This window comes from Felis catus, chromosome D4 (genome assembly GCF_018350175.1).
Source record: "Felis catus isolate Fca126 chromosome D4, F.catus_Fca126_mat1.0, whole genome shotgun sequence".
Lineage (NCBI taxonomy): Eukaryota > Metazoa > Chordata > Mammalia > Carnivora > Felidae > Felis > Felis catus.
The window spans coordinates 57,382,203-57,409,284 of NC_058380.1; the positions used below are offsets into that span (position 1 = coordinate 57,382,203).

At 53.6% G+C, this 27,082-nt stretch overlaps 1 protein-coding gene across 6 annotated transcripts in view; it reads right to left on the bottom strand.

Annotated features, from left to right (window-relative positions):
- Positions 1 to 1,028: 1,028 nt before the first annotated feature.
- The window catches only part of TLN1 (talin 1), a 31,546-nt gene continuing 5,492 nt past the window's right edge, over positions 1,029 to 27,082 (bottom strand). For 3 of the 6 annotated variants that reach the window (XM_019816169.2, XM_019816168.2, XM_045042891.1), the window contains exons 2-59: positions 26,230 to 26,392; positions 25,888 to 25,985; positions 25,504 to 25,633; positions 25,245 to 25,397; positions 24,842 to 24,984; positions 24,601 to 24,728; positions 23,822 to 23,882; positions 23,076 to 23,180; positions 22,590 to 22,745; positions 21,740 to 21,841; positions 21,500 to 21,576; positions 21,096 to 21,276; positions 20,834 to 20,947; positions 20,587 to 20,695; positions 20,159 to 20,367; positions 19,942 to 20,040; positions 19,496 to 19,546; positions 18,775 to 18,942; positions 18,316 to 18,610; positions 17,579 to 17,745; positions 16,640 to 16,768; positions 16,345 to 16,461; positions 16,144 to 16,257; positions 15,818 to 15,952; positions 15,537 to 15,665; positions 14,834 to 14,936; positions 14,502 to 14,710; positions 14,024 to 14,143; positions 13,619 to 13,816; positions 13,283 to 13,422; positions 13,007 to 13,100; positions 12,815 to 12,904; positions 12,583 to 12,705; positions 11,287 to 11,430; positions 10,653 to 10,814; positions 10,278 to 10,418; positions 10,003 to 10,184; positions 9,679 to 9,811; positions 9,371 to 9,472; positions 9,111 to 9,281; positions 8,870 to 9,019; positions 8,659 to 8,760; positions 8,463 to 8,582; positions 7,461 to 7,607; positions 7,121 to 7,287; positions 6,823 to 7,006; positions 6,607 to 6,732; positions 6,395 to 6,511; positions 3,884 to 4,069; positions 3,649 to 3,756; positions 3,331 to 3,333; positions 3,011 to 3,116; positions 2,686 to 2,810; positions 2,464 to 2,589; positions 2,279 to 2,341; positions 2,000 to 2,182; positions 1,734 to 1,862; positions 1,029 to 1,604 (exon numbers count right to left, since the gene is read on the bottom strand). In XM_019816169.2, coding sequence (XP_019671728.1) covers positions 1,479 to 1,604; positions 1,734 to 1,862; positions 2,000 to 2,182; positions 2,279 to 2,341; positions 2,464 to 2,589; positions 2,686 to 2,810; positions 3,011 to 3,116; positions 3,331 to 3,333; positions 3,649 to 3,756; positions 3,884 to 4,069; positions 6,395 to 6,511; positions 6,607 to 6,732; positions 6,823 to 7,006; positions 7,121 to 7,287; positions 7,461 to 7,607; positions 8,463 to 8,582; positions 8,659 to 8,760; positions 8,870 to 9,019; positions 9,111 to 9,281; positions 9,371 to 9,472; positions 9,679 to 9,811; positions 10,003 to 10,184; positions 10,278 to 10,418; positions 10,653 to 10,814; positions 11,287 to 11,430; positions 12,583 to 12,705; positions 12,815 to 12,904; positions 13,007 to 13,100; positions 13,283 to 13,422; positions 13,619 to 13,816; positions 14,024 to 14,143; positions 14,502 to 14,710; positions 14,834 to 14,936; positions 15,537 to 15,665; positions 15,818 to 15,952; positions 16,144 to 16,257; positions 16,345 to 16,461; positions 16,640 to 16,768; positions 17,579 to 17,745; positions 18,316 to 18,610; positions 18,775 to 18,942; positions 19,496 to 19,546; positions 19,942 to 20,040; positions 20,159 to 20,367; positions 20,587 to 20,695; positions 20,834 to 20,947; positions 21,096 to 21,276; positions 21,500 to 21,576; positions 21,740 to 21,841; positions 22,590 to 22,745; positions 23,076 to 23,180; positions 23,822 to 23,882; positions 24,601 to 24,728; positions 24,842 to 24,984; positions 25,245 to 25,397; positions 25,504 to 25,633; positions 25,888 to 25,985; positions 26,230 to 26,359 — 7,680 coding nt within the window. In that variant the 5' untranslated portion in view covers positions 26,360 to 26,392 and the 3' untranslated portion in view covers positions 1,029 to 1,478. The remainder of the gene's footprint in view (positions 1,605 to 1,733; positions 1,863 to 1,999; positions 2,183 to 2,278; positions 2,342 to 2,463; positions 2,590 to 2,685; positions 2,811 to 3,010; positions 3,117 to 3,330; positions 3,334 to 3,648; positions 3,757 to 3,883; positions 4,070 to 6,394; positions 6,512 to 6,606; positions 6,733 to 6,822; positions 7,007 to 7,120; positions 7,288 to 7,460; positions 7,608 to 8,462; positions 8,583 to 8,658; positions 8,761 to 8,869; positions 9,020 to 9,110; positions 9,282 to 9,370; positions 9,473 to 9,678; positions 9,812 to 10,002; positions 10,185 to 10,277; positions 10,419 to 10,652; positions 10,815 to 11,286; positions 11,431 to 12,582; positions 12,706 to 12,814; positions 12,905 to 13,006; positions 13,101 to 13,282; positions 13,423 to 13,618; positions 13,817 to 14,023; positions 14,144 to 14,501; positions 14,711 to 14,833; positions 14,937 to 15,536; positions 15,666 to 15,817; positions 15,953 to 16,143; positions 16,258 to 16,344; positions 16,462 to 16,639; positions 16,769 to 17,578; positions 17,746 to 18,315; positions 18,611 to 18,774; positions 18,943 to 19,495; positions 19,547 to 19,941; positions 20,041 to 20,158; positions 20,368 to 20,586; positions 20,696 to 20,833; positions 20,948 to 21,095; positions 21,277 to 21,499; positions 21,577 to 21,739; positions 21,842 to 22,589; positions 22,746 to 23,075; positions 23,181 to 23,821; positions 23,883 to 24,600; positions 24,729 to 24,841; positions 24,985 to 25,244; positions 25,398 to 25,503; positions 25,634 to 25,887; positions 25,986 to 26,229; positions 26,393 to 27,082) is intronic. The other 3 variants (XM_011288561.3, XM_019816170.2, XM_045042892.1) reach the window with 3 other exon arrangements.

Below are 27,082 nucleotides of genomic sequence, written 5' to 3' on the forward strand. Positions count from 1 at the left end.
AGTGACAGGAGTGATGGTAGGAAGTTGGCACCTTCCATATGGGCTGCCCTGGGGAGGGCAAAGCAATTGCACCTACTTTAAACTTATTCTAATGCAGCGGGAATGGAAGATGTCACGGCTTCAAGGAGGTGAAAGGTGCCTAGAGTAGTAGTGGGTGGTGTTTGTGTTTTACTTGGAGGGGGAGGCAAGGAATTAACCTCCTGGGCAACAGGGCTGGTTAAAGAACCACGCATGAAAATAGCGACAGGCCTGAGGACTGCCATGTGGTCCACGCTGTGTGGGCAGAGGTGGTGAATGTGGACGGGAGGGGAAGCGACACCCACCTCCCTGACCACCTCCCTCTGCTTAACCTCAAAGACAGGCATGGCAGCTGGAACAGGGCTGCCAGTAGCAGGGAGCTGTGCCCGCTAACCAAGACACCGGGTCAAGCTTTTTCAGTTTTTTTCTTCCAGCGCTGTTCTCGGCAGGAGTAACAGGCCCAGGAGGGCCCAGAAGTCCCCCAGCACATCAACAGTAGAACCTAGCCGGTGCAGCCTCAGGGGGTATTTTGCTTGTTAGGACCCTCAACCAAATCTGTGGCCATAGTTCTCTGAGGCTCAGACACTTGTATCTTATCGGCTTATTCTTTTTAGCAAAGCTGCTTTTGAAAATTTGAATTTGGCCAGGAATTGGATTTGTTCAAATACTCCAAACGGTTACGAAGATCGAGTGTCCCTGGTAGTCACAAAGAGCACTGGCAGCTGCTGTCCCAGCAGCAGGGTGATGCCACTTGGTGAGGCGTAGGTGCTGGCCAGTGAGATAGGGGACCACAGGAACAGGCCTTCTCAGCTTCCCAACCGTGGTGACTTTGGGGATCTGGGTGCAAGGAGGAGGAAGGGGCGGCGGGGCGGGGGGCAGATTGCCACAGTGTGCCCCCACTCCCATTTCTGAGCCAGATGAAGCTGGTGACAGAACTGAATCCCATTCTTTCCCCCACATTCTCTTTGTCTGAGGGGAGTCTCCCATCTCCTCACAAGGCCAGGCAGAGGTCGCAGGCAGAATCACCTTTATTGGAGCATGACCTGTTTGGGGCTTGTAACCCTGTGGTCCCCACAGGTAGCTGGGGGGAGGGGTAGACAGTATCAAAAAAGGAGGAGCAGAGCCAAGGCTGTGGGGACTGGCTGGAAGCTGCTGGCAGGGTGGAGCGGGCGGGAGCCCTGGCAGGTTCAGACTGAGGTACAGCAGCGTTAATAATACTCTTGGAGCGTTAATACTCTAGGGAGGGGCAGGCACTTAGGGGGCCCTAGGGCATGAAGGCACTTGGGAGTCAGGGAGGGGACAGGGGATGTGCAGCGGGACTGGGCAGGCCCAGGCCCAGGGTTTGGCAGGCACTTGGGGGAGTGCTGGGGTTGGGCAGGTCGGGCCCGACAGCCCAGAAGGCTTTGGTAGTGGCAGGCACAGTCTCTGGGCTGGGTCTGCATTAAATAGAAGCGGCTGCCCTAGTGCTCATCTCGAAGCTCTGAAGGCAGGAACTTGTACTGTTGCTGCCGAATCTGTGCCAGCTTCTTCCGCGCCTCTTCCAGCTCTCGTTCCTTCCGAAGCATCTCTTCCTGTGCGGCAATGATCTGAGGGATGGAGATTGGGGACTCAGTTCAGCAAGTATGTGCATTAGGGTACGGGGCCGTTGCGGCCGGCACAGGCAATGTGACTGCCTGGCCGGCAGTGTGCTTAAGGGTGTCCGGGGCAAAGCTCACCTGGGCAATGCCCCCAACCATCTTCTCCTTCACCACCACTGTCTCGTTCTCTTGGTCTTCAAAGGCTGCGGCCTTCTGTGCTGCCTTCACCAGGTTATCCGAGGCTCGCTTCACTGCATTGCCAGCAGCCTGGGCAGAGAAAGCAGTGTGAGGTTGGGAACTCAGCTGAGAGAGAGTCCCTCTACTCCCTCACAGAAAAGCACATCTTGGGGAAAAGTTTAAAGCAGCACAGCCCAAGGTACAGCAGGATGGTCCCAGTTCCTCACCTGAAGTCGTTTCATTGCCTCCGAGTCCTGGTCAGCCTTGACCTTGCAGGCCACAAGGAGCTGGGCCGTGGAGGCAGCTACCTGCTTGGCTGATGAGATGAGCTTCTCCTGGCTGGCGTGGCCTTGCACGGCTGCATTGGCCGCCTCACACAAATTGTTGGTGGCTGCAGCCACCATCCGGGCCTAAAGTGAGGAGGATTAGATTAACATATGCCTATTGCCCTGGTCCTTCCCCTCTAGTCTCCTAGCTGAGGGACCTAGTGGGTACTGTGCACTCACAGCAGAAATGAGGCCTTGGGACCACTGCCCATCATCCAGTGCATTGGCTGGAATGGCGCCCACCTGTGGAGGAAAGAGGAGAGCCTACTCAGACCTGTGCTCGCCGTAGGTGTGTAAATGCCTGGGATCCATTCGAGTGTGGACAGCAGAGCTGTCCCCATTCTTCTGGGTATCCAAGTACTTACCTTCCCTTGGGCCACCAGTTCCCTCTGGGCGGCTGATGCAGCCTTTACCAGGGCACTGGTGGCTGCTGCAATGGACTTGGCAGCTTCCAATATCTGCTCCTCAAAGTTCAAGGACTCATCTGCCTCCTAAAATGAAGAGAAAGATTGTAGAGAGAGATGCAAAATGAAGGTAGGGACATTCTGCCATCGGGAGGGTAGGGAACAGGAGGCAGGAGGACTGACCTTGGGTTTGGCCCGAGGCTTCAGCTGCTCCAGCTTTTTGGCTGCAGCCTCAATGGCAGCTGCAGCTCCCAGGAGCTCATTCTCAGCGATGACTGTGGGGTCCTCTGGGTCCACCCATTCTGTTCCTGGTGTGACAAAGGGAGGAAGAAAAGGGCCAAGGCAGAGCAGGGATGTCAGGAGCACTGGGCAGCATGGTTAGTATCACTGGCCCCTGGCACCTGTGGGGACTGTGGGCAGCGGCCAACTCAGAGCAGCCCAACCAGGAAGCAGAGATCTTCCCATGACAAAGGTTTCCCTTCCCTCCCTGTCCCTGGTCACCTCTCACCCTTCATGGCCTCAGCAGCCTGGATGAGCTCAGTGACTGAACCAGCCACACGCTTTGAGTGTCCCGTCAATTGCTGCTTCAGTTCTGGGCTTGGCTTCTGCAGGGTCTGGGGGGGGGGGGGGGTGTCGGGGGCGGGCAGGGAGCAGAAAGCATCAGATCTGAGCTCCTACCAGAGGTAAGAAACAGGGCAGACCGTGACCCCCCCACCCCATCCCTAGACCCCTCCACACCACAGCCCTCAAACACCATGCCCCCTGGGCAGGTGCACCCTGGGCATCACACTGTACACAGGGTGAAGACAGGAGCTGTGTGTCACTCACCGGCTGACAAGGAGCAAGGAGAATGATGAAATGAGAAGAAAGAAGAGACGATGAAGGTAGAGAAGGGGGAGGTTGGGTGGGAAGAGAAGAGATAAGAAAAACCAAGAGGAAGAGGTGAGTGGGAAAATCAAAGATGCTAAGAGTGATGGGGCCCCAGTGGAAGGGAGACTTGGAAATCAGAACAGATTTGGGAAAGAGAAGGTGGAGTGGGAAGGAGATTTGGACAAAAGAATCGAGAGCTGGGACTGAGGCACACGGGAGGGGACTGTGTACTCAGGGAGGCCGGTGTGAGGAGCAGACAACACCCGCTTTCCTTACCAGCAGCACGTGGTCCAGCAGCTCCAGGTAGCCATTGGCACACTCCCGGCCATAGTGCAGGGCTCGAAGCCGCACATCAGGGGCCACTTCTGGGTGGTAAGCTGCTTCCTATCCCATACAGTTAGCTTTAGGATCCCAAAGAGTTCCAGGCCCAAGCCCCCGCAGTTTCGCCACTCCCGTGTTTTGCCCCAAAGCTGCTGCGCCGTCTCAGGCTTCTGCCTATCAGGGTTTTTACCTTGCAAGCCCGAAGCATATCTGCGATAGCACGCCGACTCAGATTAGCTGTGGCAATGACATCCTCCTGGCGACAGGAGTTGCCAGCGGCAACAGCCTTGGCTGTTGCCATAGTGATACCCTTGGTCATGCGAATGAAATCTTCTGGGGTAGAGGTCTTGGCAGGTGGCTCTGGAGAACAGAAGACCTGTTGGAGATAAGACAAAAAGAAAAATTGTACAGCGTGTGAGACCATAAGATAGCGTAGCACTCTACTTGTATAATCCGGTTCATTCATCCATGTGTTCAAGAACAGACATTCAATGAGTACTTATTGTAGGTCAGGTCCTTGGAGACATTCACACATCACAGCTGGGTTATTTGAGCTGGGTTTTTATTCCTCAACTACAGAGAAGCCTTGAAGGGGTGAGTGGCAGAGTGGGGGCAAGGGGCTGCATCTTAAAAGACATAGATAACAGGAAGGCATTTTAGGTAAACGGGGGCATGAATAACCAGAATGTCAAGTGAGAGAGTACCAAAAAATGTTCTAGAATTACAGGGATGGTGAAGAAAAGGTTTTTGGGGCCTTGACTATCAGACTTTTACATAACATATAAAAATCAAAAATATTTTGATGTATGTGTTCATCCAGCAAATTATTAAAAATCGGCTAGTGGTAGATTCTGTGTGACGTGCTGGGAATGCAATGGGGAATAAAGGAGACAAAGTCCTTGTTCTCGTGGAGTTTACCCTATAGTTTTGAACACAGACAATAAATAGGTAAACACACAGAAAAACTAGAGACTGAACTGGGCTGTGAAGGAAGTAAAGAGGGTGCTGTGCTGAGAAACAAAAGTGAGGTCCTTTCTCCGGTAGATGGCCAGGGAAGCCTCTCTCAGAAGAGGCTTTTTTTTTTTTTTTAAGATTTTACTTTATTTTTTAAAGTAATTTCTACACCCAATGTGGGGCTCAAATTCACAACCCTGAGATCAAGAGTCACATGCTCTATGGACTGAGCCAGCCAGGCAACCCAGAGGAGAGGACTTTAAGCTTCAGCCTGAAGGACTGGAAGGAGCGAGATGTTAAAAAAGCTGAAGCAGAGCAAGTGCAAGGGCCTGCAGCAGCAGGAGTGACAGTGCAGCGGCCTGGGGCTGGGGAAGGGCGAGGAGCAAGACCAATGAGACTAGGGAAGTTGGCAGGGGCCTGGGAAGTGGCGGCCAAGAGTGGATTTTACCAAAGATGGCAGGGCAGTCACTAAAGGGTTCTAAGCAAAGTGACACAATCTAATTTATATTTTCAAAAGTGTATTCGGCTACAGTGTACAGAGAATGCATCAGAGGGGTGAGTGTCGGGGCAGGGAGAACAGATGGAGGCTAGCGCACAAATACACAGAAGCATGGAAGGACTGGGGATGATCTGGAGGTGGTAGTGATGGAGAAGAGAGAACATGAGATCCGCGTGGAGGGAGCACTGACAGGTCTTGCTGATGCGCTCAGATGTGGGAACGAGAGAACAACATTACAGCTGCGCTCCTGGCTTTAGAAGCTGAGTTATTAAAAGGTGCCACTTACCAAGATAGGAAAGATGAGTGAAAGATAAGGTTTGGGAGGCAGAAAATTAAGAATTTCAGTTAACTTTCCTCTCCAAGGAGAGGGTCAGAAAGGTGAATTCGGAAATGAGAAAGAGGAGAAGGAGACGAGAGTGACAAGAGATTGAAGGGAGAGGGGAGGATGAGGCAGAAAACTAACACAGCAATCAAAGTGGAGGAGAGTGGATGAAGATCCCAACCAGGGTGCTGACGGGGCAGAGAGAGGAGGGGTGAAAGAAGAGAAGGGAGGGTGGTTGGGAGGACTTGCAGTGGCCGGGATTTGGTGAAGAAGACAGGGAAGTCACAGGTGATGGAGGCTGCTACCATGGGAAGAGGAAGTCGCTTGGGGGCCAGAAGCTGGGTGGCATGGCCTCTTGGTGGTGATGTCAGACAGGCAGTTGAGAACAACTAAACTCAGAGGTGAAGTCAGCTTGCCAGAGAACGATCGTGAAAGTGGTTAAACTTGCCAAAGAAGAGGACAGGGAAATCAGGCGATTTGCACCATTTTGGAGCGGCCTCCACGTTTACTAGGTTGAAGGTGGTTTGATGACGACTACAGAAGAGATGCTGGAGAAGCAAGAGCAAAGCCAGTGTCAGGAGGGCCAAAGGAAGAAAGATTCCAGAGAGGCTTGTTAACAAAGTCAAATGTTTTGGAAATGTTTGAAGAAGATGAAGGCCAAGAAGAGGGCACTGAATGTGGCAGCTAAGGGGCACTGGTGACTGGGGAATGGGAGGGTGAGGGAAGGCAGTTGTGAAATGCTGAGGACTAAGTAGGTGGGGGAGGGAAAGACACCAGTGCAGCTCACTTAGGAAGTCTGGCAGTGAGCGCGGACAATGAGTGCGACTCTTTACATTTCTGTCCGTGAATATATGTGAAATACAGATTCACAATCTGTCTCGATCCCTCTCTAACCCAAGTCCCCAGTGCTCCAGACCCTCGCTCACCGCCAGCTCCTGCCGTATGTGTTCTGTGGTTGCCTCCAGGGCTCGTGTGCCTTTGGTGGCTTCATCTTCCACGGCTTTCACAGTCTTGAGCAATGATGTCACATTGGTTACCATCACCTGGGGGCATCAGAGGAGTTGGAGAGGGGGGCGTTTTAAGGAACAGGAGAAAGTGCACCGATTGGCCCCTCATTCCCTCTCTCATTCCCTCCAACCTTGGCAGAGTTCTTGAGCTGCCACACAGCAGGGTCATCCCCAACTTTGCCAGCTGCAGCCTTTGTTGCGCTGATGAGATCTCCCAGGGCTTTGGCCACATCTTTCACTGCGTTGATCAGCACTACCTACGTGGGAGAGCAGAGGCTCTGGTCTGTGGGAGGGAAAGGGGGAACAGGCAGTGTTTCTGGCCAGAATTAGGGGTGTCAAATGGATACCTGTGTCTCAGGGTCCTCAGCTCCCAGGCTGGCTGCGCCCAGCTTGACCACATCAGCAAGGCGGGTGATGGTGGCCACGGAGGACTGGGCAGCCTGTGCTAACTTCTCCTGGCTCCCAGCTGCATTCTGCACCAGGACCTTGGTGTCTTCCACCAGCACCTTTGCAGTCTTCAGAATGCCTTCCCTGAGGGAGGGCCCAGCCCAGTCAGCCCTTCTCAGTCCTCCTCCAACCCCTCCAGCCTCTTCTGCTCCCCCCGACTCCCCCGCTTGCCTCTGTGAGGCCCAGTTCCCTCCTCACCGGTGGTCTGCGAAAGTTTCAGCACCCTCGCGATTGAGGGTACCGGCGGTAGCGAACATGATGGTGGTATCGAGGTCAGCGATGATGCCGGACACAGCACTGGCTGCTGTGATGCAGGCCTGGGTGCCACGGTTCCCGGCCTGGAGTGCAGCCAGCACGTGGGAGACCTGGGGGAGGAAAGTCACATGGAGACTCTGGTCAGTGCCTCGTGGAAGGGAAAGGTCACTGGTGCCTGGGAAAAGGGACGGAGGAGAGGGCTGGGAAGGTTGGAGGAGGATGGGAAGGGAGGCTACAGGGAGGGGGAGCCAGCCCCCCAGTCCATGGGGATGAGCACCGTCACCTTCTCGGAGACTCTCCGGGCACACTCTATGAGCTCCTTCTTGGTGTAGGCATCACTGGGGCTGCACTGTAGGGCGCCTGCCTTGGTGACCAAAGCAGCACAGCCGTGCCCCAGCTCCTGCACCCGGTGCTTGATGTGGGCGCCTATCTGTGAGCAGATAGGAAAGGGACATGGATTTTACAAGACACTCACGGTGCCCCCAACTGTGCTTGGAGGAGTCACTAAGGACCTAACAAAACATGCATCGTAGACTAAAGGGTGGTGAGAACAAGTGCCCAGCGTGCAGATTCCCTGTTTCATGTCCTTCAGGCGGGAGGCCACCTCCTACACATGGAAAATAATAGCATGTAGGCACCAACTGGTGAGGATTACGTGAAGCAAAGTGAGGAGGTGGAGGAGAAGCCCTTTATGCTGGGGGATGTGAATCAGAGGGCCAGGGACTACAATTTGGCCGTATGTGGTAAGGGAGGGGTTTGGGGTTGGGGATTAGGTGTGTCATGCTAAGATCCAATTACTTGCTTTCTTGGAAAGCCAGGAGCTTAGGGAAGGAAGAGCTTCATGGGTCTGCAACAAGGAGGAACTAAGAAGAGATTACAGACCTGCAGGACAGCAGGAGTGTCGACAGAGGCAATGGCGGCAGACCAGGAAATCTCTAGATCGTGGGCTATCTCCTTTATCCCTGTGACTTTGATCCTGTCCCTACACAGCCCTGATCACTTTTTTCTTTTTTTTTTAATTAAGTAGGCTCCACGCCCAACGCAGGGCTTGAAATCATGACCCTAAGATCAAGAGTCGTATGCTTACTGACTGAGCCACCAAGGCGCCCCTGATCACTCTTCAGTGGAGTGGTCCTGAGCGTGCGTTCCCTTTTCTATAGAAGACTAGACAGAGTAAAGGTGGGACAGCCCTAGAGGCTGACATGATGGGGACAAGGGGCACGCCACTGTGACTTTCTGTGAGGGCCTGGGGGAAGATATTCACGGCAGCTGCCCCCGTGTTTACCTCTTCATTCTCAGCAGCCACAGCTGCAGGCTTGGCCTGTGAGGCCAGACGGCCGTAGTCACTGGTCAGCTGGTTAGCAAGAGGGCCCAGCTCCTCAGGGCTGGTGTTTGATTTAGTTACCTGATGATAACAGAAGAAGTAAAGTTATTTCCAAACTGAGCTCTCCGGGGGTAATCTTATACTCTTCCAAACTCACCATCTCTTGAACGGTGACAGCAATGGCCTTGGCTGTCCGCACCATAGTTGTCTGGTAATCCACGAAGGAACCTTCTGGTTCACCCATTGGTCCTTCATCTAGCTGAGGGGGGAAGATGGGGGAAGTAGGAAGATTATCAGAGTGTCTGACACAGTGCTCGGGGACCCTAGCCCAGGGTAGCCACTGACCACAGGCACCCCAAGACTCTAACCTGGTTGATGGCCTGGGTGATGGAGTCCACCATGCCGCCAACGACCCCAGCAGCACTGGCTGCCTCGTTGAGGGTCGTTGTCAGGTCCTCTACGGCCTCTGTCATCATCTGCACAGCCTCCTCCAGGGCTTCCTGGGTGTGAGCTGCTTGCTGTGGGACAGAGTGAGTGAGTGGAGGCGGGCTCTGTTGTTCCTGCTTCACTGACCTCTTACTAGCAGACCCTCCCTCCCGCCCTCGGTACCTTGGGGTTCCCGCCAGCCTCCTTGGCTGTGTACAGCAACTGTAAGGCAGACTCTGCCAAGGTTTTAGTCTGGTCCAGGAGTGCCATCTGCTGTGGGTGGCTCAGGGTCTTGGAGGCGGCACCCACTGCAGCCAGAGTGAGCGGCTCAAAGTATTGGGCCATCTGGGATACCTGTGGCAAGGGGTTCGAGTGGAAGGTCAGCTGGGCCAGGAACCCTCGCTTGCCCTACCTTGGGACTACCCGCATGTCTTCCCAGGTACCTTGTGTCCCAGCTGGGAGGCTTCAGCCCGTGCGGCACTGGCCAGCGGTTCAATAAGGTGGGAGATCTCTTGCACTGCAGTGAGCATCTGAGTGTGCAAGGCCTGGCGAGGAAGTGAACGTTAGCCCTAACTGTGAGCTGGAACAGGACCCTCCCCTTCCTTCCATACCGAACTGACGGAGTCCCCTTGGAATGTTCCTCCCATACCCTTGATGTCTCTGTGAGGCACACACCTGGACCCCCCATCCTCTCGAGTCTGCCATCTCTCTTCCCGGACACAACCTTTTGTAGAACCCTGTTCCCCCTTACCTCTTGAGAGATTCCCTCACGAGGAGCAAGCTGTTGGCTGACCGCAGCGAGGGAAGCCTGGTCTAGGTCCCGCAGACAGCTGTTCAGAGCTGCAATGGCCGTCTCACACTCCAGCTGCCCTGGAGCCTTGTCCCTATAGATACATCATAGGCTCCAACACCAAGAAGATCCCTTTAAAACAGGCTGGCCTATCTTTCCCCGTATCCCGATTCTTGGACAACAAGGGCCCTCCAACACTATCCCACCTCATTGCACTACTCGTCCCCGCCCCACACTGCTACAAGTATGTTCCCTGGTCACACTGGCTGTCTACCCACTCAATACCTCATGCTTGTAATAAGCTTCTTGATGGAGTCCGAGACAGTACGGGAGTGGCCAGCCAGCACTGACCAGCGCGGGGGGTCCCGGGGATTGACTGCTAGGGCCCGGGCTGTCTGGATCAGTCCCCCGGCACTCTCCAACATTGTCTTGGCAGAGATCACGATGGGCTCCATGGCAGCCCGGCCCTGGGGAGAGAAGAGGCAGGGGGGTGAGTCTCAAGACTCCTGCAAAGACGAGGGGGCAGCCGGTGCACCGGTTTTGTCTTCACGCCGCCTCACCTCGGGGCTGATCTGGGCAGGAATGCTGGAGAACTCAGGGTTGGATGCAAAGGCACTCAGATTGTCCACAGCCTCCAGCAGAGGGGCTGTTGCTGCTCGGCACTGGGCACGGTTCTCCTCTGTGAAAGCTCCGTCAAGCGCCTGGAAGTGGAAGTGACAGGCCCTCAGGACTGACTGTAGGCAAAGAAAGTGACGCCTGGCTCTCCTCTCCTGGGCCAGAGGTGAGGAGAGGCTGGTGATGAGCAGTATGGACAGGATAGGGCTTGGGCTCAGGCAGATGGGATTTGGTAGAAGGCTTCAGGGACTGATGGGGGAACCAGGGGAGAGAAGACCGGACAGGTCAGAGGGAGGCTGGGAATTTCAAACACTGACAACCTTGATAGTCTTCACGAGATTGGCTGTGCTGTTGGCCACCTCCTTGGCCGACTGTACAAACTGGCGCTTGGCGGTAGGATTGGCGGTGCGAGCAGAAGCCAGGCGGCAGCTGTTACACAGTGCAGAGGTGTGTTTGGCCACAATGGTGGCTGCAGAGAGCACCTGAGGAGACAGACACGTGGAAGAGCCACGACGAGGGCAGGAAGGAAGTCTCCACACCCAGGTGAGAGCCCCTGCAGGCTTGGGGATGGAAAGCGGTACCTTTGGAAGTCTAATTAGGAAGGACAGAGTGACCTGAAAAGGGAAGATGTGGGAGACAGGTACCCGAAGGTGAACGGTATGGGGCAGGGGAAATGAGACAGACACACTGATGGAGAACCCATAATAGGGTGAGTAGGAGAGTGGATTCAAACTTCTACAGAGGAGTTGTGAACTTAGCAGTAACTAAGAGTGACAAGAAACACGGCAGGAGAAGACAATCACCCACAGAGAAGCTGTGTGTGGAAGGTCACAGATGCGTCTCCAGCCTCCACTTCCCCACATCTCACCTCTCCCTCTCTCTTCATGGGGCCGGTCCATCCCGGCCCGCCACCCTCTCCCAGGCTCGCTCACAGCACCTGTTCCCTTAAGTTACCTGGGCCTGTGTACAGCCAGGCTCCCCCAAACTCTGACAGGCCATCTGAATCGCCTGGTTTGCACGGGCAAACTGTGTGGGCTCCACCAGTCCTTGCTGCCCTGCTTGGCTATTGGGATCAGAGACCCCCACCAGATACGCAGCCTGGAGAGAGAGAAGGGATGGGGGTGGGGTGAGAAATCAAGAATATCCCCCACGTGGGATCAAACAGTGATAGTAGGGACAAGTCTGGCATCCAGGGTTCTGTGTGAGTGGCAGCATGTTCACAAATAATAATTAGGTTATAAAAAAGAAAAAAACGCTCCTGTTTTGTTAAATGTGTTTGAACGTTTCAGAAGGTTAAAAAAGTAAAAGAAACAAAAAACGAAAAGCAAAAAAAAAGAAAACCCACACAGAGTTTAATCAAACTTCTGGTGAGATGTGTATCTGCTGGATCATAAGGAAAAAAGTACTGCTTACTCTAAGTAGAAATAAAAAAAGGTTTGAAAGCCACCCTGCCACACACACGTGCACACACACGTGCACGAGCACAAAGTCTCTTTGAAACAGTTCCAATACTGGGAAGGTTGTTAGGATCATTTTCATTTATAACACTTCCAAGCTTCAGAGATTTGGAAAGAGGGAAGGGTTGGTATAACGATTGCCAAATTTATTTTTACGATTAGAAGACCATCATAGGTTTGATTCATACTTCATTTAACACATAGTAGCTCTTCTTTTTCCTCTTTATGCTTTTCATACCATAAAAAAGAGGCCACCCAACAGAACAGGGCAAAGGGCAATAGGGGAGATTGAGGAAGCAAGATTGAGGCTTTCAGAGAAACACTCTGAGATGAACTCTCAAGCCAGTTTGTCTTAAGGGTTCATATACTAAAGCAAAACATAGCTTTGCGTTGTGTTTATACTTCATAACTGCATAAAAAGGCACAGTTAAGCGGCGACTCAAATAACTGCAAATTTAGTTACTGGCACTATTTTAATAAAGTAGTAACTATGTGAAAAATGACTTGCGCTTGGTAATTAGTATATACCAAGAAAGCCAGGGCTGGAAAAGGCCCCCTCATTAGACAGTATAATCATAACCCAAGGTACCAGGGGCTCAGGGGTGACAGCAGCCAGAACTGTTGGTATTCTATGATTGCTGACAAACACCCCCACTCAGAAGGGGAAAGAACCAGTTTCCACAGAGTTGGTTTTGCAATCGTAACTTCTTGATTATCTACTCAAGGGCCCGGCTGTTGAGGAGGTGGGGTAAAGAAAGCAGAGGTATTGCAGGGACCGTCGCAGGGGAATAACCTGAGCAGCTGCCTCGGTGAAGCCACAGAGGGCTTTGGAGGCCGTGGCAATGGCCTCCCCAAACTCCGGCAGGTTTCCGTTCTTGGCGTTTTGGGAGATGCCCGTCATGGCCTCGCCCAGTACCTAAGAAACAGAGGGTTTCAGGAGAGCCAGTTCCTGTCCTCAGAGGGGTAGAGGAGTCCCTAGTTCCATCTTCCTGTCCTCTGCCCTCCGGGTTCCTTGCCACACTTACCTTTGAGTTCTCCATTACACTGTCGAGGCAGCCAAAGTAGGACAGGTCATTGATGGGCTGGACTGGGTTCTCCAGGAGTTCTCGGACTGTCTGTATAGGGGGAGGACAAAGTAAGGTTCAAGACACCTTTTTGACCCCCAAACCCAGAGTACCTTCCTTAACCTCACAGCACTTAGCCTGCCAAGTACCCACCTCCAATTCCCGTAGGGCATTGTCACACTCTTTCTGGCCTGGCGCCTGCTGGGTACACATGGTGATGAGCTGGTTGATGCTGTCGGTCACCGCCCTGGGAGGAACAGAGTCGAGTGAATGCATGCACAGGTCATCACTCTTGGGTCCTACACGCATAGAAAGTCTTTAGCTATTTCTCTTTCATCTGTAACCATTCCTAAGCTGGGACTTCTCATGACATGTCCCCTCCCCAGTCTCTTCAACATTCCAGGGCTGGGCTTCCCAGCTCCTACTTACCGGGCAGCTGCAGCCAGCTGACTCTTCAGGTTGGGGGAAGCAGGGTCTGTGGATAGGGCCTTGGCAGCCAGAAGAAGTTTGCTTGAAGACATAGAGATGCCCTTCAAGTTGGACACGATCTGGGCCCGGTCCTCCTGGCTCTGTTGAAGGCGAAAAGGTCAACACGTTGTCCGGTCAGTCCTTTCTTATCTGTCTCTAAAAGGCTCTGTGTCCTAGACACTCAAATAGTGCTAGAGGGGGGTAGGGGGTGGGGGGAGCCAGGCAGAGGTTAGGACCAAGCAGTCACACAGGCACCTCTTGTCTAACCCCTGAAACAGACCCCGTGCGTTTGCATACCGGTGCCTGTCCCGCCATCTCCACACCAGCTTCCAGGAAGGTGCTGAAGTCCTGTCCAAATCGACCTGAGGCTCGGGCCAGGTCCTGAGGGGTTCCCCGAGAAGCCTGCACTAGTTCTGTGGCTGCCTGATTCAGCCCAGCAGCAGCGTCATTCAGCCGGCTCTGAGCTTCCTGAAACGTCCCAGTGCTGGGGGGAAGCTGCGGGGTCAGAAAGAAAGTCAGAAGCCAGCATGGGGGACGATGTGAGGGAGAGTCTAGTCAAGGAGTGCTGGGAGGTGGGCACTGAGCCTGGGAGTAACAAAAGGGGGTAAAACTGGGAAGTCAAGGTCAAGGAGAGGTCTAGACGTGGAGAGAAGCTTGGAGTCTTCAGCTCTTACGTGCCCCCCACACCCCTGGTCTTCCTACCGAGTCACTCAGGAGTCGCTTGCTGGCATCTCCCACCGCTCGCAGGGCATTGTCCACATCTCGCTGGCCAGGCAGGCAGCTGACACAGCGGTTCAGGGCCTGAGTCACTGCTTTAGCCACCTGAGGTAGAAAAGGAGACGGGTGTTGCCAAAAAAGAAACCATTTGGGAGAGCACCTCCTCCACTCATGGGACCTGGGAAATAAGCCCTCTACTGCCTCTAAAAGTGAGGAGGAAAGGGCGTGTGTAGCTGAAGGGGCTGAAGTTAGAGTTTCAAGTGATAGTGACCAAACTGCCCCACGCTTGGCGTTCAGCTAAACCCTGCTGCAGGTTGAGACACTTCTACTAGGACTGAGGGAAAGGGTGGAATCCAGACCAGAGCTGTCAAGAGCAGACCTGAGAAGGTGTCTGTCAGTGTGGCTGAGACTGTTCCAGTCAGGGTGGGCCGTACGGGGAAGCGGTCTGTTTCCCAAACCTGACCTGGGCAAGCCGTTGCTGGCTCTCAGGGTCCCCTGGATGGCCAGCTGCCTTCTTTGCTTCCTCAATGAGGCTGCTGGCCTTATCCAGAACATCGCTGGCCGTGTCAAGCACGATAGCTTGCACTGCAGGATCCGATGTCAGGGCAGCTACACCCCTAGCAGCCTGGGCCAGTGACCGCAGCCCACCTGCCACTTCCCTAGCTGCAATCCCTGGGGAGACAGAAGGGAAAAGGGGCTTTCACTGCCAGGCCCTGGTTCCAGTGGCTTTCTCCATCAGCTCTATCCCTCGTTCAGCTCCTGCTCCCAGCTCCATTCCCAGCCCTGCCCACATACCTGCATAATTCTCATTGCCCTGGGCAACCTCCCCCAGCAGCTGGGCAATGGCAGAGCTCACAGCTTTGGTGCTGTTTCCCAGGTCCTGGGCACATTTCTCCATCTAGGGAAGAAGCAGGAGACTCAGGTGCAGAAGGAACCAGGAAAAGGGAACTTAAGAAACTAGTTGAGGTCAGCTGGCAGTTTAATGAAGGTTTTGGGCAGCTCCGGGGGTGCAGGCAGAAAAGAAAACCTCAGAGTCTGATTAAGAACGAGGTCTTAGGGGGGGCATCTGGGTGGCTCAGTTGGTTGAGCGTCCGACTTTGGCTCAGGTCATGATCTCGTGATTCTTGAGTTTGAGTCCCACGTTGGGCTCAGCGCAGAGCCTGCTTCAGATCCTCTGTCCCCCTCTCTCTGCCCCTATCCCGCTTGCACTCTCCCAAAAATAATATAAAAACAAAACAAACAAACAAAAAAAGAATGAGATCTTAGGGGCACCTGGGTGGCTTAGTCGGTTAAGCATTGACTTTGGCTCAGGTCATGATCTTATGGTTCATGGGTTTGAGCCCTGCATCAGGCTCCGTGCTGACAGCTCAGAGCCTGGAGTCTACTTTGGATTCTGTGTCTGCCTCTCTCTCTGCCCTTCCCTGCTTGCACTCTCGCTCTCAAAAATAAACAAACATTGAAAAAAAAAAAAAAAAAAAAAGGTCTTAAGAATACTTACGGTCTCCCCAGGTAAGGGTTTAAGTTTGCCATCTCGAGCTGCTGCCTTCACTTCCTGCAGATCTCTCTCTAGATTCTGTACCACACTCAGTGCAGAATCCATCTCCAAAGGCCCACATGCTTCCTGAGCCTACAATAACAAGGAAGTCTGGGTACAAGAGGTACTGCTGTGTCCCACTAATGTCCCATGTTATACAATTATCCCTGTTTTAGGTTATTCTGCAGACTCCCCATCATCCCAGAACTCCACCCTCATTTTCCAAAGATGGCCAGCTCCCTTACCTTCTGGGCAGCTGTCCGAAGTTCAGCCAATGCAGTGCCAAGGTTTTTAGCACACTGACTCAGCTGCATGGCCGAAGCCTGGTCCTGAATTGTGGGCACTGAGGCCTTTGCAGCGGCCACCATCTTCCCACCTGGCTGTTGAGGAACAGGTGGGCAGATGAATGTACCATTTGCTTGGGTACAGGGACTAAAGATGGTCTGGACACTGAGTGCCGCAGCTCAGTCTGGGAAGCAGGCTACTGGTAGAGCTTCAAACTGTGGGTGATCTAGGGGATTTAGAAGGGTGGGAAGGGTCTCGTCTGAGAGGTGGGGAGAGGGTGCCTTGCCTGCAGGAAGCTCTGGCTTGCAGCAATGAGGGCCAGCTGAGCACTGGGACTGTCGGGCTGAGCTTGGCTCCCTCGGACGCCCTGCACCAGCAGTGGAATCTGTTCTGCCACAGCCTGTGGGTGAAAATGTCATGAGAGCCACCTCCCCATAGACTGGGGGAAAGTCCCACTCGTCCCACATCTCCTCCCACCAAGTCTCACCTTGCAGCTCTGCACCAGCACAGGCTGGGGGCCAGCAGAGGCCTTGGGGGTGGAGGCTGCATGCTGGGCTGCCGCAATAGTCTGTGTAGCTGAGGCTGCAGCCTGTTTGGCTGCGTGCTGTGAGGACAGAGTAGTTAGGACAAGCCCCAGGCGCTCCCCTGCCCAGTCCCTGGCTCACCCTGGCCACACTATCCCACAAGGAAACAGTGACAGAGTCTCTCTCTGCACAACCCTCCCGGTTTCATTCCTCCCACAGCACCCACACTCCCGCTCCTGGGTTATTTCCTAGCTTCACCTCCAGGCGCTGCACCAGCTTCTTCTTGATGGCATTCTGCGCAGCCGCATTGGTGGCCATGCGCAGACCCTCAGCCGCCTCCCGCAGCCGCTGCTGCTGCTCCTCACTGTCAGGGTGAGCGGCTGCTCCCTGAGAGAAGTGGAGAGACGGTCCTCACCCAGCATCCCTGTGCGCCCCAAATAAGCTCTGCTCTGACCTCTCCAGACTCAAATGTTTTCCTAAAGTCCCCACTGAAAGGTAATCACAGCTGAGATGAGCTGCCTCAAGCAGGCAAAGGGGAATCAGGAGGCCCCTAGATTCCCTTTGGGCCCTTTTTAGGTAGAACCGTTTCTTCTTTCCCTTTTGGGGGAAGAAGCCATGTTTCTTTCCCTACTGCCCCCTAAATGCCACTGGCAAAAGGGTGTGTTTAAGGCTCTTTGGGACAAGGAGGACTCAGTTTAGAGCAGGGATTTCAAAAACCAAAGCAGGGGAGCTGGTTACTCCTGCAAACTGGAAAGCCCCAGAGCCCGGGGAGTGCAAGAACCTCTCGGCTTCTTCCCGACGGTCGTCTGCACCCTGTGTCCCACTGCCTGTCTTTCTCTGTACTGCTGGCAGCAGAGGCCCCAGGACTGAGTGCTTATATGCATTCCCAGGACAGGCCATGAAGCAGAGGGATCCAGGAAGCAGGCAGGTGGTGGCAACAAAGTAGGGAAAAGTAAGGATAGCAGAGCGTGGACTCAGAGGAAGAAAAAGGGCATGTCGGTCACCAAGTACCCTGGCAGTCACAGTGGCTGGAAGCCTGGGCCCCTATGCACCTGAAGCTGAGGGTGCCTTTACTTCCTGAGTGCTCTTATATTTTCTGCTTTTCTTGGGTCTCTCCCATCAGAAAAGGGTGACCATCTGGACCCTTCTACTTCCCTTCAGGTCTCAGTCTGGGAGTTGGCCACAGAAGGCTCGTACCTTGGCAGCCTCCACCATCTTGGCTGTGGCATCGGCCAGGATCTTAGCAGCGCTTAATAGCTTGCGAGAATTCTCCAGATCACTCTCCCCCTCGGCATCAGCCTTGATGGCATTGACCAGGTCAGAGGTGGCTTGGGCTAGGATGCGAGCCTGTCGTACCATCTCACCTGAGAGGACAGAGCACTATCAGGTAAGGAAGCCAGAGACACTGCGAGGGTGCCAGGGTGGGGGAAAGGGGTGCAGGCAAGGCAGATAGGGCTCTTGGGGGGCAGTTAAAGAGACACAAAGGTTCTCAAAGTGATTCCCCTGGAGTTATTGTATCTTGGGTTTAAGATCTTGGAGAGGGACAGATTTCCTGGTGAACTTTTATGGGAGAGAAGACAGTCTCTAACAAGTATTTTCAGTAAATAGTCTTGCACTCTTTGTGAAGGAGTGCACTCCTTTCGGGAGTGAGCAGGTAGGGTGGAGTGGAGAAGGCTATTTCTTAATGCCACCTTCCAACTTCCAGCTACGTTTGTGTATGCTTTTGTATATTCTCCAAAATATACCAAAGAAGGCAGAACGGGGATCACATTCCTGCTTTACAGATGAGAAACTGGAAGTTTCAGAGAGGTTAATAAGTACATGGTCTACTCTGCTGAGTCCTTAGCAGGGACTGGCAGGTCTGCAAGGGAATGCCCAATGGGCTCGGGGAGCCTCAACAGGGTTCTCTGTCTTCCCAGGAGTGGTGTCCTTACCAGCATCACCCATGGAACTGAAGATGTTCTCGGTGACAGTGAGGATGGTGTCAGTGGCCTGGTCATAACGGCCAGCAGGCCCAGCCCCTGAGGCGTGGGCCTTCACGTGCTGCAACAGCTCATTCAGGGCCTGGGTGACAGCTGTGGCCGCCGCTCCTACACCCCGCAGCAGCTGCCCATCGTCCGTGGCTGCCTGGGAGGCGGACACACAGCCCTCCACGGCTTTGGCCACCAGGCGTCCGGCCTCCACCAGCTGCTCTTGGCAGACAGGTGAGCTGATTGTAGGTGCCACCACCTGTGGGCAAAGCAAGTGTCAGAGATGAAGGCAATGGAAAGGAGTCGTGAGGAGTCCCACAGCCACCGGAATAGGTAAGAAGGAGCCAGAGAGGTGAAATGAGAGGCTCCTGTGTGTGGCACCATCACCCCTCGGCACAGGCTGATGCAAGCTTTGTGGCTCACCTTGGTACAGGCCACCAGCTGGGAGGTAGACAAGGCACACTGTGTCGCTGCAGCAATGACCTGGGTCTGAAGCCCTGAGTCCTCTGTCCGCTGGGCCACACTCTTGGCCTTGAGGACCAAGGCAGCTGCAGCACTTGCCACGGCCTTGGCTAGCTGCATTAGTACGTCCTGTGAGAAAAGCACTGTCAGCATGGCCTAAGATCGAGCTTGGGATCCATGGACCCTTCTCAGAGGCATGAGCGGTTTCATTATTCCCACTGACTCCAATCACTGGATAGTGTATGCAGAAGCAACCAGAAGCTACCCCAAGCCCCTGCCTTGAGCGCCCAGTAGGACAGAATACCCACCAAGGAACAAACCCACACCGAGAGAAAGAGAGCCTACACCAGAGGGAGAAACGCACGAGGCGGATACACTCGGACCGCAATGGGGAGGGAGGGGCGGTGCTGTTACAATGGGATGGAGAGAGGTACCTCTTGGGGTCCCTCCCACCCCCAGCTTTTTTTCCCCATTTCTTCTCAATCTTGGTTGGAAGCAGTCACCCTGGAGTACAAGACCCCATACAACCCTCCCGGATCCCATTTTCCCAAGTCCTGCCTGTGACATGCCTCCCCATCTCCATCATGTTCTGCCCCCCGAGGAGGCTGGGGGAGAGGTGCAGAGCGAGTGTATGCGGCTCAGAGAGAACAAAGCTGGGAAGGCCCAGGCCAGAGGCCATTACCGTGGGGGGTTCGGGGGGAGATCGAACCCCAGCCCCTCTGGGTGCACATATCTGCGTGGGAAATCCAGGATGACAAGTCAGCTGAGGAAACTGGCATGGGGTGGGGAAGGGGGAGCTAGAGGAACAGTGTCCTCAGGGTGGTATGGAGGCAGCTTCAAGATGTCGAGTTGGGATAAAGGCTATATATGGGGAAGACAAGGAGAAGATGGCAGGCGACTACAAAATATCATCAGCCAAGGGTGACCTGGTAGATTCAGTTTGGATTCAGGGGTTCTAAATTTTCATGCCCTCAAAAGGGAATGGAGGTTCCCAGTGTCATTCCCTGCAAACAGATGTTCCGTTTGGCGCTGAGAAGTCACTTTGTAGTAACAGGACTAGGAGCTGGATTCAGGGTCAGAGGTTACTTCCAAGAAGCTTCCGTTCTAGGGGCTGGGTAAGTCACTAACCTGGAAGTGGGGGTCAGTATCGCTTTCCCCAATTTGCTGCAACAGCTCCCCACTGGCCTGGCCCACGTTCCCAGCTGCTTGTAGCAGGTTCTGACGGGGCTGTGGAGAGTGGACACCGGTCAGAAGCTGCCCACAGGTCCCACACTTCCATCCCACAATCTGGACTGCCCCCTCCTCCTTTGGGGTCTCCTCCCTAGTGCCAGCCGTGGCCCCTGACCTCAGCGCTGGCTGGCTGGGCGCTGCGCAGCAGCTCTGACACCGCCCCGGCGAGGCCCTTCGCGGCCTGCAGCAGAGGCCGGCCACTGCTGCCTTCGTCCTCCAGCAGGGCGGCCAGCAGCTTCACGCCGCGGGACATCTCCGTCAGGTTGGAGGAGATCGTGGTGACTGCACAGCCCACTGCCGTGTAGTCTGTCTCCGCGGGGTCCCCTGAGGGAGGAAGAGGAGCACACGTGAGGCGAGCAGGCCAGACAATGGGCTAGAGAGGGGCAATCACAGGCGTCAGTCACAAACGTGTGCCGAGAGAGACACGGTCTCTTCCCTGAGTTGAGGGGCAGTCCCACCCGGAGCCAGTCACACTTGGCGCCTGCACGTGCTCCTCCTCCCCCACCCCCACCACACACAGATAGGACTTGGCATCCGGCCTACCTGCTGTCAGGTTCACCACGGAGGCAGTACCAGCTGTGATGGCATCTACCTGGGAGTGGATCTCATGCTTTGATTCATCCATCTTGTTCTTACGCCAGGCCTTAGAGGCCTGAAAGAGAGAGAGAGAGAGAGAGAGAGAGAGAGAGAGAGGCAAAGTTCAGGATCTGCTCTGGTCCGGTTAACCCCGATCCCGTTCCTGTGAGTCCCAGCCTCAGCACCGCTGGCCTCTCCTCCGTCCCATACTCACAGCATCCTGGCCCAGAGGGGGCAGAGTGTCAAAGTCATCCAGAGTGGCCTGGGCGGCTTGCACAGCCTGCATGCTAGAGTTAATGGTCCCAGTGAGTGCCTGCTGGGCTGATGTCTACAAGACAAGGGGAGGAGAAACAGAGAACGCTTAGAGGAAAGAGGAGGTGGGCTGGGGACAGGACTACGAACAGGGACGTGGGAAGACAAACAGCTGATATGGGGAGGAAGGCCTGGTACCGTGGTGGCAGTGGAAGCACTCTTACCAAAGGGGGCATGTGTCCCCGGTGCATCTGGCCGCTGGTAATCTGTTGCTGGGCAGGTGGCATGCTGCCCACCTGGAAATTCTCAGGACCAGAGGCTCCAGAGCGCATGATGGCAGGCAGGGCCACAGAGCCGTGCTCTACTTTCCCCACCCGGTTATACTGCTGCTGAAGGACTGTCGACCTAGAGAGGGGACACACGGGGCAGCACTCAGAGGACTGTTGTCTTAACCCCCTTGCCACCCAGCTGTACTACCTTTGCAGGTCCTGTGGTCTAGGGGGATGTGTGATAGCCTGTGACCGGTTAAGGAACCATCCTAGGGACTCCCCACCCCTCAACAGTTGTTGGAGTCAAGCCCTGCCTTCCCTGCCCCTGGGGGATGGGATCAGCCCAGCAACCTTCGTACTTTTTGGGGGACACTGAGTCCTCTAGCATAGTAGACTCCTCGTCTCCTTCCAGCCCAAAGTGATCCTTGCTTTTTTTCTGTAGGAAGGAAAAAGGAACAAGAATTAAAGAAGAGAGAGGCAGGGAAAAAGCAGCCTCTTCTTTCCCTACTCAGCCTTTTTCCAGAACCTGGGTCCTCACTTCTAAAGGACTGGCTTGGGTAGAAGGTGAGGGAAGATAAGGAAAAGGCTGGGGCAGGCACCTTCTTAAGGATGATATCAATGTAGCCGGCGATGAGCTGTGCGATCTGCTCCCCTTCCGTTGTCTGTACTGAGTAGTAGCCATCCTGGTAGTCCCCGAAATCCTAGGGTGACAAGGTGGGGGCTCAGTGGGAGAGCCTGCATCTACCCACGATGGAAAAGGGTAGGATGGGAGCCCCGAGGCCAAGCTGGTGAGGGTGTCTTCCCCTGCCAACAGCCCTCTAGAGAGAAGCCTACCCTTCTTCAATTTCCCATTTCTTTATTTTTCTCCCTGGAGGGCAACATTTTGTTTCTGAGGAGCAGTCTCTATGCTACGTAGTTTCAAATACATGCTGTCTAAGAAATAGCTTTTCTCTCACCCTGATAATAAAGCTGGGAAGACACAAACATTTGTCATTGAATGACCATAATGGAAAGTTAGCACTAGTATCCAAAATGGAAAAATAGCCTTTATTAAATTCTTGTCCCCTCGATAGGGCACTTCATTGAGGTGGTATCAGTTTCTAATCCCTAATACCAAAATATAAAGCCAGGGGGAAAACTATTGTATAGTTGCTGCTGAAAGAGGGGAGGCTTATTTTTCTTTCTTTCACCTTTTTCTTCCCTCTCCCCAAGTCTCCTGTGAGCTCAGTTTGCTGGTTACAGTTAAGTTCTGTGGACTGCAAAGATTGTGTCATTTAAGCACAACTCTCCAGCAAAGCTTCTCCTTCTCTCTGACCCCCAGGGTCCTGTAAAGTCCTCCTTTTTTCTGAAGTCACATTCAGTGCACTATCCCAAGGGAGGGGAGAGACCTCTCAGCTGCCCCCGTCTGGAAATTCCAAAGCCCTTTCCCTCCTGGGCACCCGGACTCACCAGGGTGAAGCTCTTAGGAGAGGCAGCCCAGCGTTTGATGTTGGTGAGGCTCCATTCCTGGATCACCTCTTTGGTCTTCTCATCCACTCGCATCACACACTCCTTAGTGATGCCCAGAAGCCTGGGCACCAGCTTGTTCTTTCCTTTCATCTTTTCCTGTGAGGCAGATTGTTGTTGGTATTAGTGCCAGAGAGGTGAATGAGCAGATCAGATCTAGACCACAAGGGGGTGCTGAGGAGGGTGGGAGAGCTGAACTGGGTGTCTATGGATGGACCCAGGACAAGCTCCACTAGGGAGAAGGCAGGGTCTGGAGGAAAGTTGGTGGCAGAGGGCTGACAACAGGGCAAGTTTTCACAAGGTCAGAGCAAGTAGAGAGAATGGGACCTGTAGGGATGGTGGAAAGTGTAACCAAGGGCAGGGCCTGACTTTGAGAGGAAAGAGTAAGAGTGGAAATAAGGAGGATGGTGAGAAGGGTCTGTAACCCACCTTAACCAGAAAAAAGGAGACACCATAGGTCTTGAGGGAACGGGCTAGCTTCACGTAGCGCACCTTGGCCTCGATCTCACTCATCTGCCCACAGTTCTTGTGTGCCTTAGAGTAGAAAATGGAGAAATGTTTAGCGAAACGTGGGAGGACAGCATCACAGACAAGGAGTTGTGACGTTAACTACGATGGGAGCGTACTGTGGGGGGCACAGGAAAGGTTAGGGGGTGCAAGGTATGAGAAACGAGAGGGTGACGGGATGAGGACTGACAAAGGATATGCAGAAGCAACAATTCAAGGAATATAGTTAAAGAATTTGCAGATATTCTGGAGACGTGAACAGATAGAAAGTAGGTCAGATAGAAGACTTTTGGGGCTGAATATTCAAGAGGTGGGGATAACACTTTATGTTTGTACAAAGATACACTTTTCATAGTAATTTCAGGCATACTATCTCATTTGATTTTCCTATCAATCCTACCCCGGGCAGGTACTGTCATCCCATGTTAGATGCAAAGAAAAACACAACCAAGAATATTGAACTGAATTCCACAGCAAATGCAGTGATGGAGCTGAGATGAAAAGCCCAGGTCTTCCGCTTTCTTGGCACAGGAGAGGTGGGAGAACAGCTTGGCAGGTGGAAGCGGGGTGGGAGGAGACAAGGAAGGGGCCGGGGGTCCATTCAGTCAGTAGGATTAAGCAGCAAAGCTCCCGGGGCATCCCAAACACTTTCCCCTGCCCCCATTCACCTGGAAGATCTTACGCTCTCCCTTCTGCTTCACATACTCCTTGGGCAGGAAGTCCTTCAGGCTACACCAGAAAAGGGAGGGTCAGCATGTAGTGGGCAGCATCGGGGGTATGTGGGCCATGGACTGTGGGCCTAGGGGCGTGAGGAAATGTCTAGGACAGTATTATCTGTGGGGAGAAGGAAAGCTCGAGGGAATAGAGTCTGGATTGTCCATGAAATCGAGATGACTTAGCATTAGCTCTGGAGTGCAGCCTGCGTCTCTCCCTGCAGGGAAAGGGACAAGGGAACCTGAGTTGCAGGCCCAGTCCCTGAGGGAAAGAGTCTAGAGCACTACTGCAGGGAACCAAGAGCAGAAGGAGCTCGGTAGAAGGATGACCATGCATGTAGGAAGTTAAGCAAGCGGCGCCGAACTCTATACACTCTGAGAACTCTCAGTGGATGAGACTTGTGAAGCTTTCTAAGTCTAATGTTCCCTAGGAGGAAAAATGTACTGTTTCCCTCTAGCCACTACAGTAAAATTCTTCAGAGAATCTCAAAAAGCTACATGCTTGCCTGAGAGGTATGGGGTAGAGGCAGATTCTAGGCTACCTTCATGTTCCACAGGGGGCCAGTGAGGAAACAAATGGTTGATGGCAGCGAAACAGGTACCCATGTGGGTCAAACCCTGGTACTTCAGAAGAGGAAATGGAGAGAGAAGGCCCGGGATGGGGGCAGGGCTGTTGGGGTCACAATGGCAGGGAGTCCTGGGTCCTGACAGGGTGTGGGATGTGGGTCACTCACTCGAGGAAGCCAGCCTTGTGCTTCTGTTCATTGTGGGGCCCAAACTGGATCTGGCATTGGAAGCCAGCAAACTCACAGGCCTTGTCGAAGGAGACAGGGTGGGAGCCATTGAGGATGTCATCTCGTGCCTGGAGAGCACAAGGAAAGGAGGTGAATGTTGTGTGGGGGTGCGGGAATAACCCTCGCTGTGCTTCTGCCCCCTCTCTGTACCTCCCTCATCCCAGGTAAATCCTCTCCACACCTGCACATAAAGAAGGTTCAGCTGCACGGGGTCCCGGGAGTCCACATTCTGGTCTGAGTAGAAGAACTTCCTCCGCAGCAGAAGCGTCTCATGCTCCTCCACTCCCTGTTCCCTCAGTGTGCGGCCATGGTCCAGCCAGTTCACTGGGACACAGAGAGTCCCCTCAATGCTAAGCCCCCAGGGCGCCTGTGCTGCCTGGTCTTTGGCTTTCTGTTTGTTTGTTCTTTATCTCCTACCTTCTCTCACGGATAAGTTCCATGAGTGTAGAACTTTATTACTGATGCATCCTGTATCTTAAAACGGCATCTTACAGAAGCAGGTAGTCAATAACTAACAAATAGAACAGCTGCCCCCTGGCCCCCTGCCCATTTTCCAGTGCCCTCTTTTTTCTATTTCTGCTTACATTCATCGTCTGTGTGCAACTTCTGCTTTAGTTTCTCCATCTTCTTTTCATCTCGTAGCAGTGTCTTATCCTTTCGTAAGGTCCCTGTCACCTCCTCCTTTTTCTCTTCCATCAGCTCTCGAACCAGTGAATATTCATCATGGTTGGTGATGCCTGGGGGAGCGCGAGGGGTTGGTAGCATCCCAGGCACTGCACCCGTGTTTTCTGGTAGAGTTGGAGCCTCCATCCCCGAGCCCTCAGCCCCACCAGGACCCCTTACCGATGCGGGCACAGATGGTCATGAGCATGTCGGTGACAGTCTTAGAGTCATCCACCATGATAGTCTTCACAGTTCCATCGAGCATACGGATTTTCAGGGGCCTCTGCTTCTTCCTGTATTCCATGGTGTCCTATTGGGGCGGGAATAGGAGGTAGGAGCCTACTTTAAGCTAGCGGTATTACTTCCTTTTTCCATGGCCAGAGGGGAGGAAAGTAGATTACTGAAGGTAAGATGACAATGGCTCACTCAAAAGCAGGGTATTTTGATTGCCTGTGATAGTCTGGAGAGGGTCAGAGGCAATGGATGTGGGTGCTGCAAACAGGAGGTGGAGTGGGGAAGCTGACGGAAGAGAATGTTGGTGGTCCTTGAAGAAGTGATACTCACCCCATTTCGGAGCATATAGTAATCCAAAGCTTTCCCGGCCTCCAGCCATATGCCTTTTTTGGGGTCGTCATCTGACAGAAACAGCCCAAAGTCGCTGGCTAAAAGAGAGGATGGATCACCTCAGACCTATGAGGACCCCAGTGTGGCTGAATGGCTGCACTGTTGCCCCTTATTATTTCCCCAGGGACTGCGGGCCTAAAGGGGACAGAGGGAACCACGGAGCACAGGCGTGAGGGATGAGTAGCCTTGAGGGACAATGGGGTCATCCCTTAAAGCCAAGAGCCTGGGAACAAGAAGGGACTGAAGACGCCCACCCCACCCACCGAGGTAACTCAGACTCACGAGGGCCAGCCAGGGCCTCTGGGATACGCTCACGAATGATGCGACAGGCATCGTATACCATGGTAGACGGCTCAAACTGCATCGTCTTCACCACATTCCCGATGCTGATCTTCAGCGAAAGTGCAACCATGGTGGCAGCTTCTCCTCTCCAGCCTGGCTACACCTGGTCCGTGGTGTTAGGGCATTAGAGCACACCCTCATTAGAGGAGAGGAGGTCCCTCAGATGGTGCCCCAGGGAGCCGTGTTTTTGAAAGGGACTTACCAAAGCAGATAGTAATGCGGTTTTGTTTCATTTCAGAATTTTAAAGCGTGAAAGATTATTTATACCAAAAGAACCAACCCTAACCATCTAAGATAAGTGAAGGAGAGTCGGTCTGCAAGGTGCAACAGCAGGTCTGAAACGTAGTGTTCCCTGAGGACACTGCCCCATCCCTATCACTAGAATCTGTGCCTCCCTTCTTTCTACCAAGTGTCTCTCTCTTGCCCCTTATCCCTGCTCCTTTCCCAGGCCTGCCTTTGCCTTGTTTTCATCTTTTCTTGGTTCAGTCTTTTTTTCTCTTTGTCTCCCACTATGTCTTGCTAGCTTTTTCCTGTCTGGGATTTTCAGAGCTCTGTCCTGACTCATCATGTGACCTCCCCTCTGACAGCTTTAGCCTCCTCTGCAAAATGAGGAAGTTATATGAGAGAATTCCCGAGAAGCCTGCAAACACTGACTCGACCTAGCCCGGCCGGAAGACCAAACACTGGTGGTTCAAGCTATCTAGGCCTACTTTTGTCCCGGTTTTCCTCTAACCTCACATGGTGGGGGCCTTCCCAAAGAGCCAGGCCCCGTGGTTGGCTTCCCTGGCAGTCA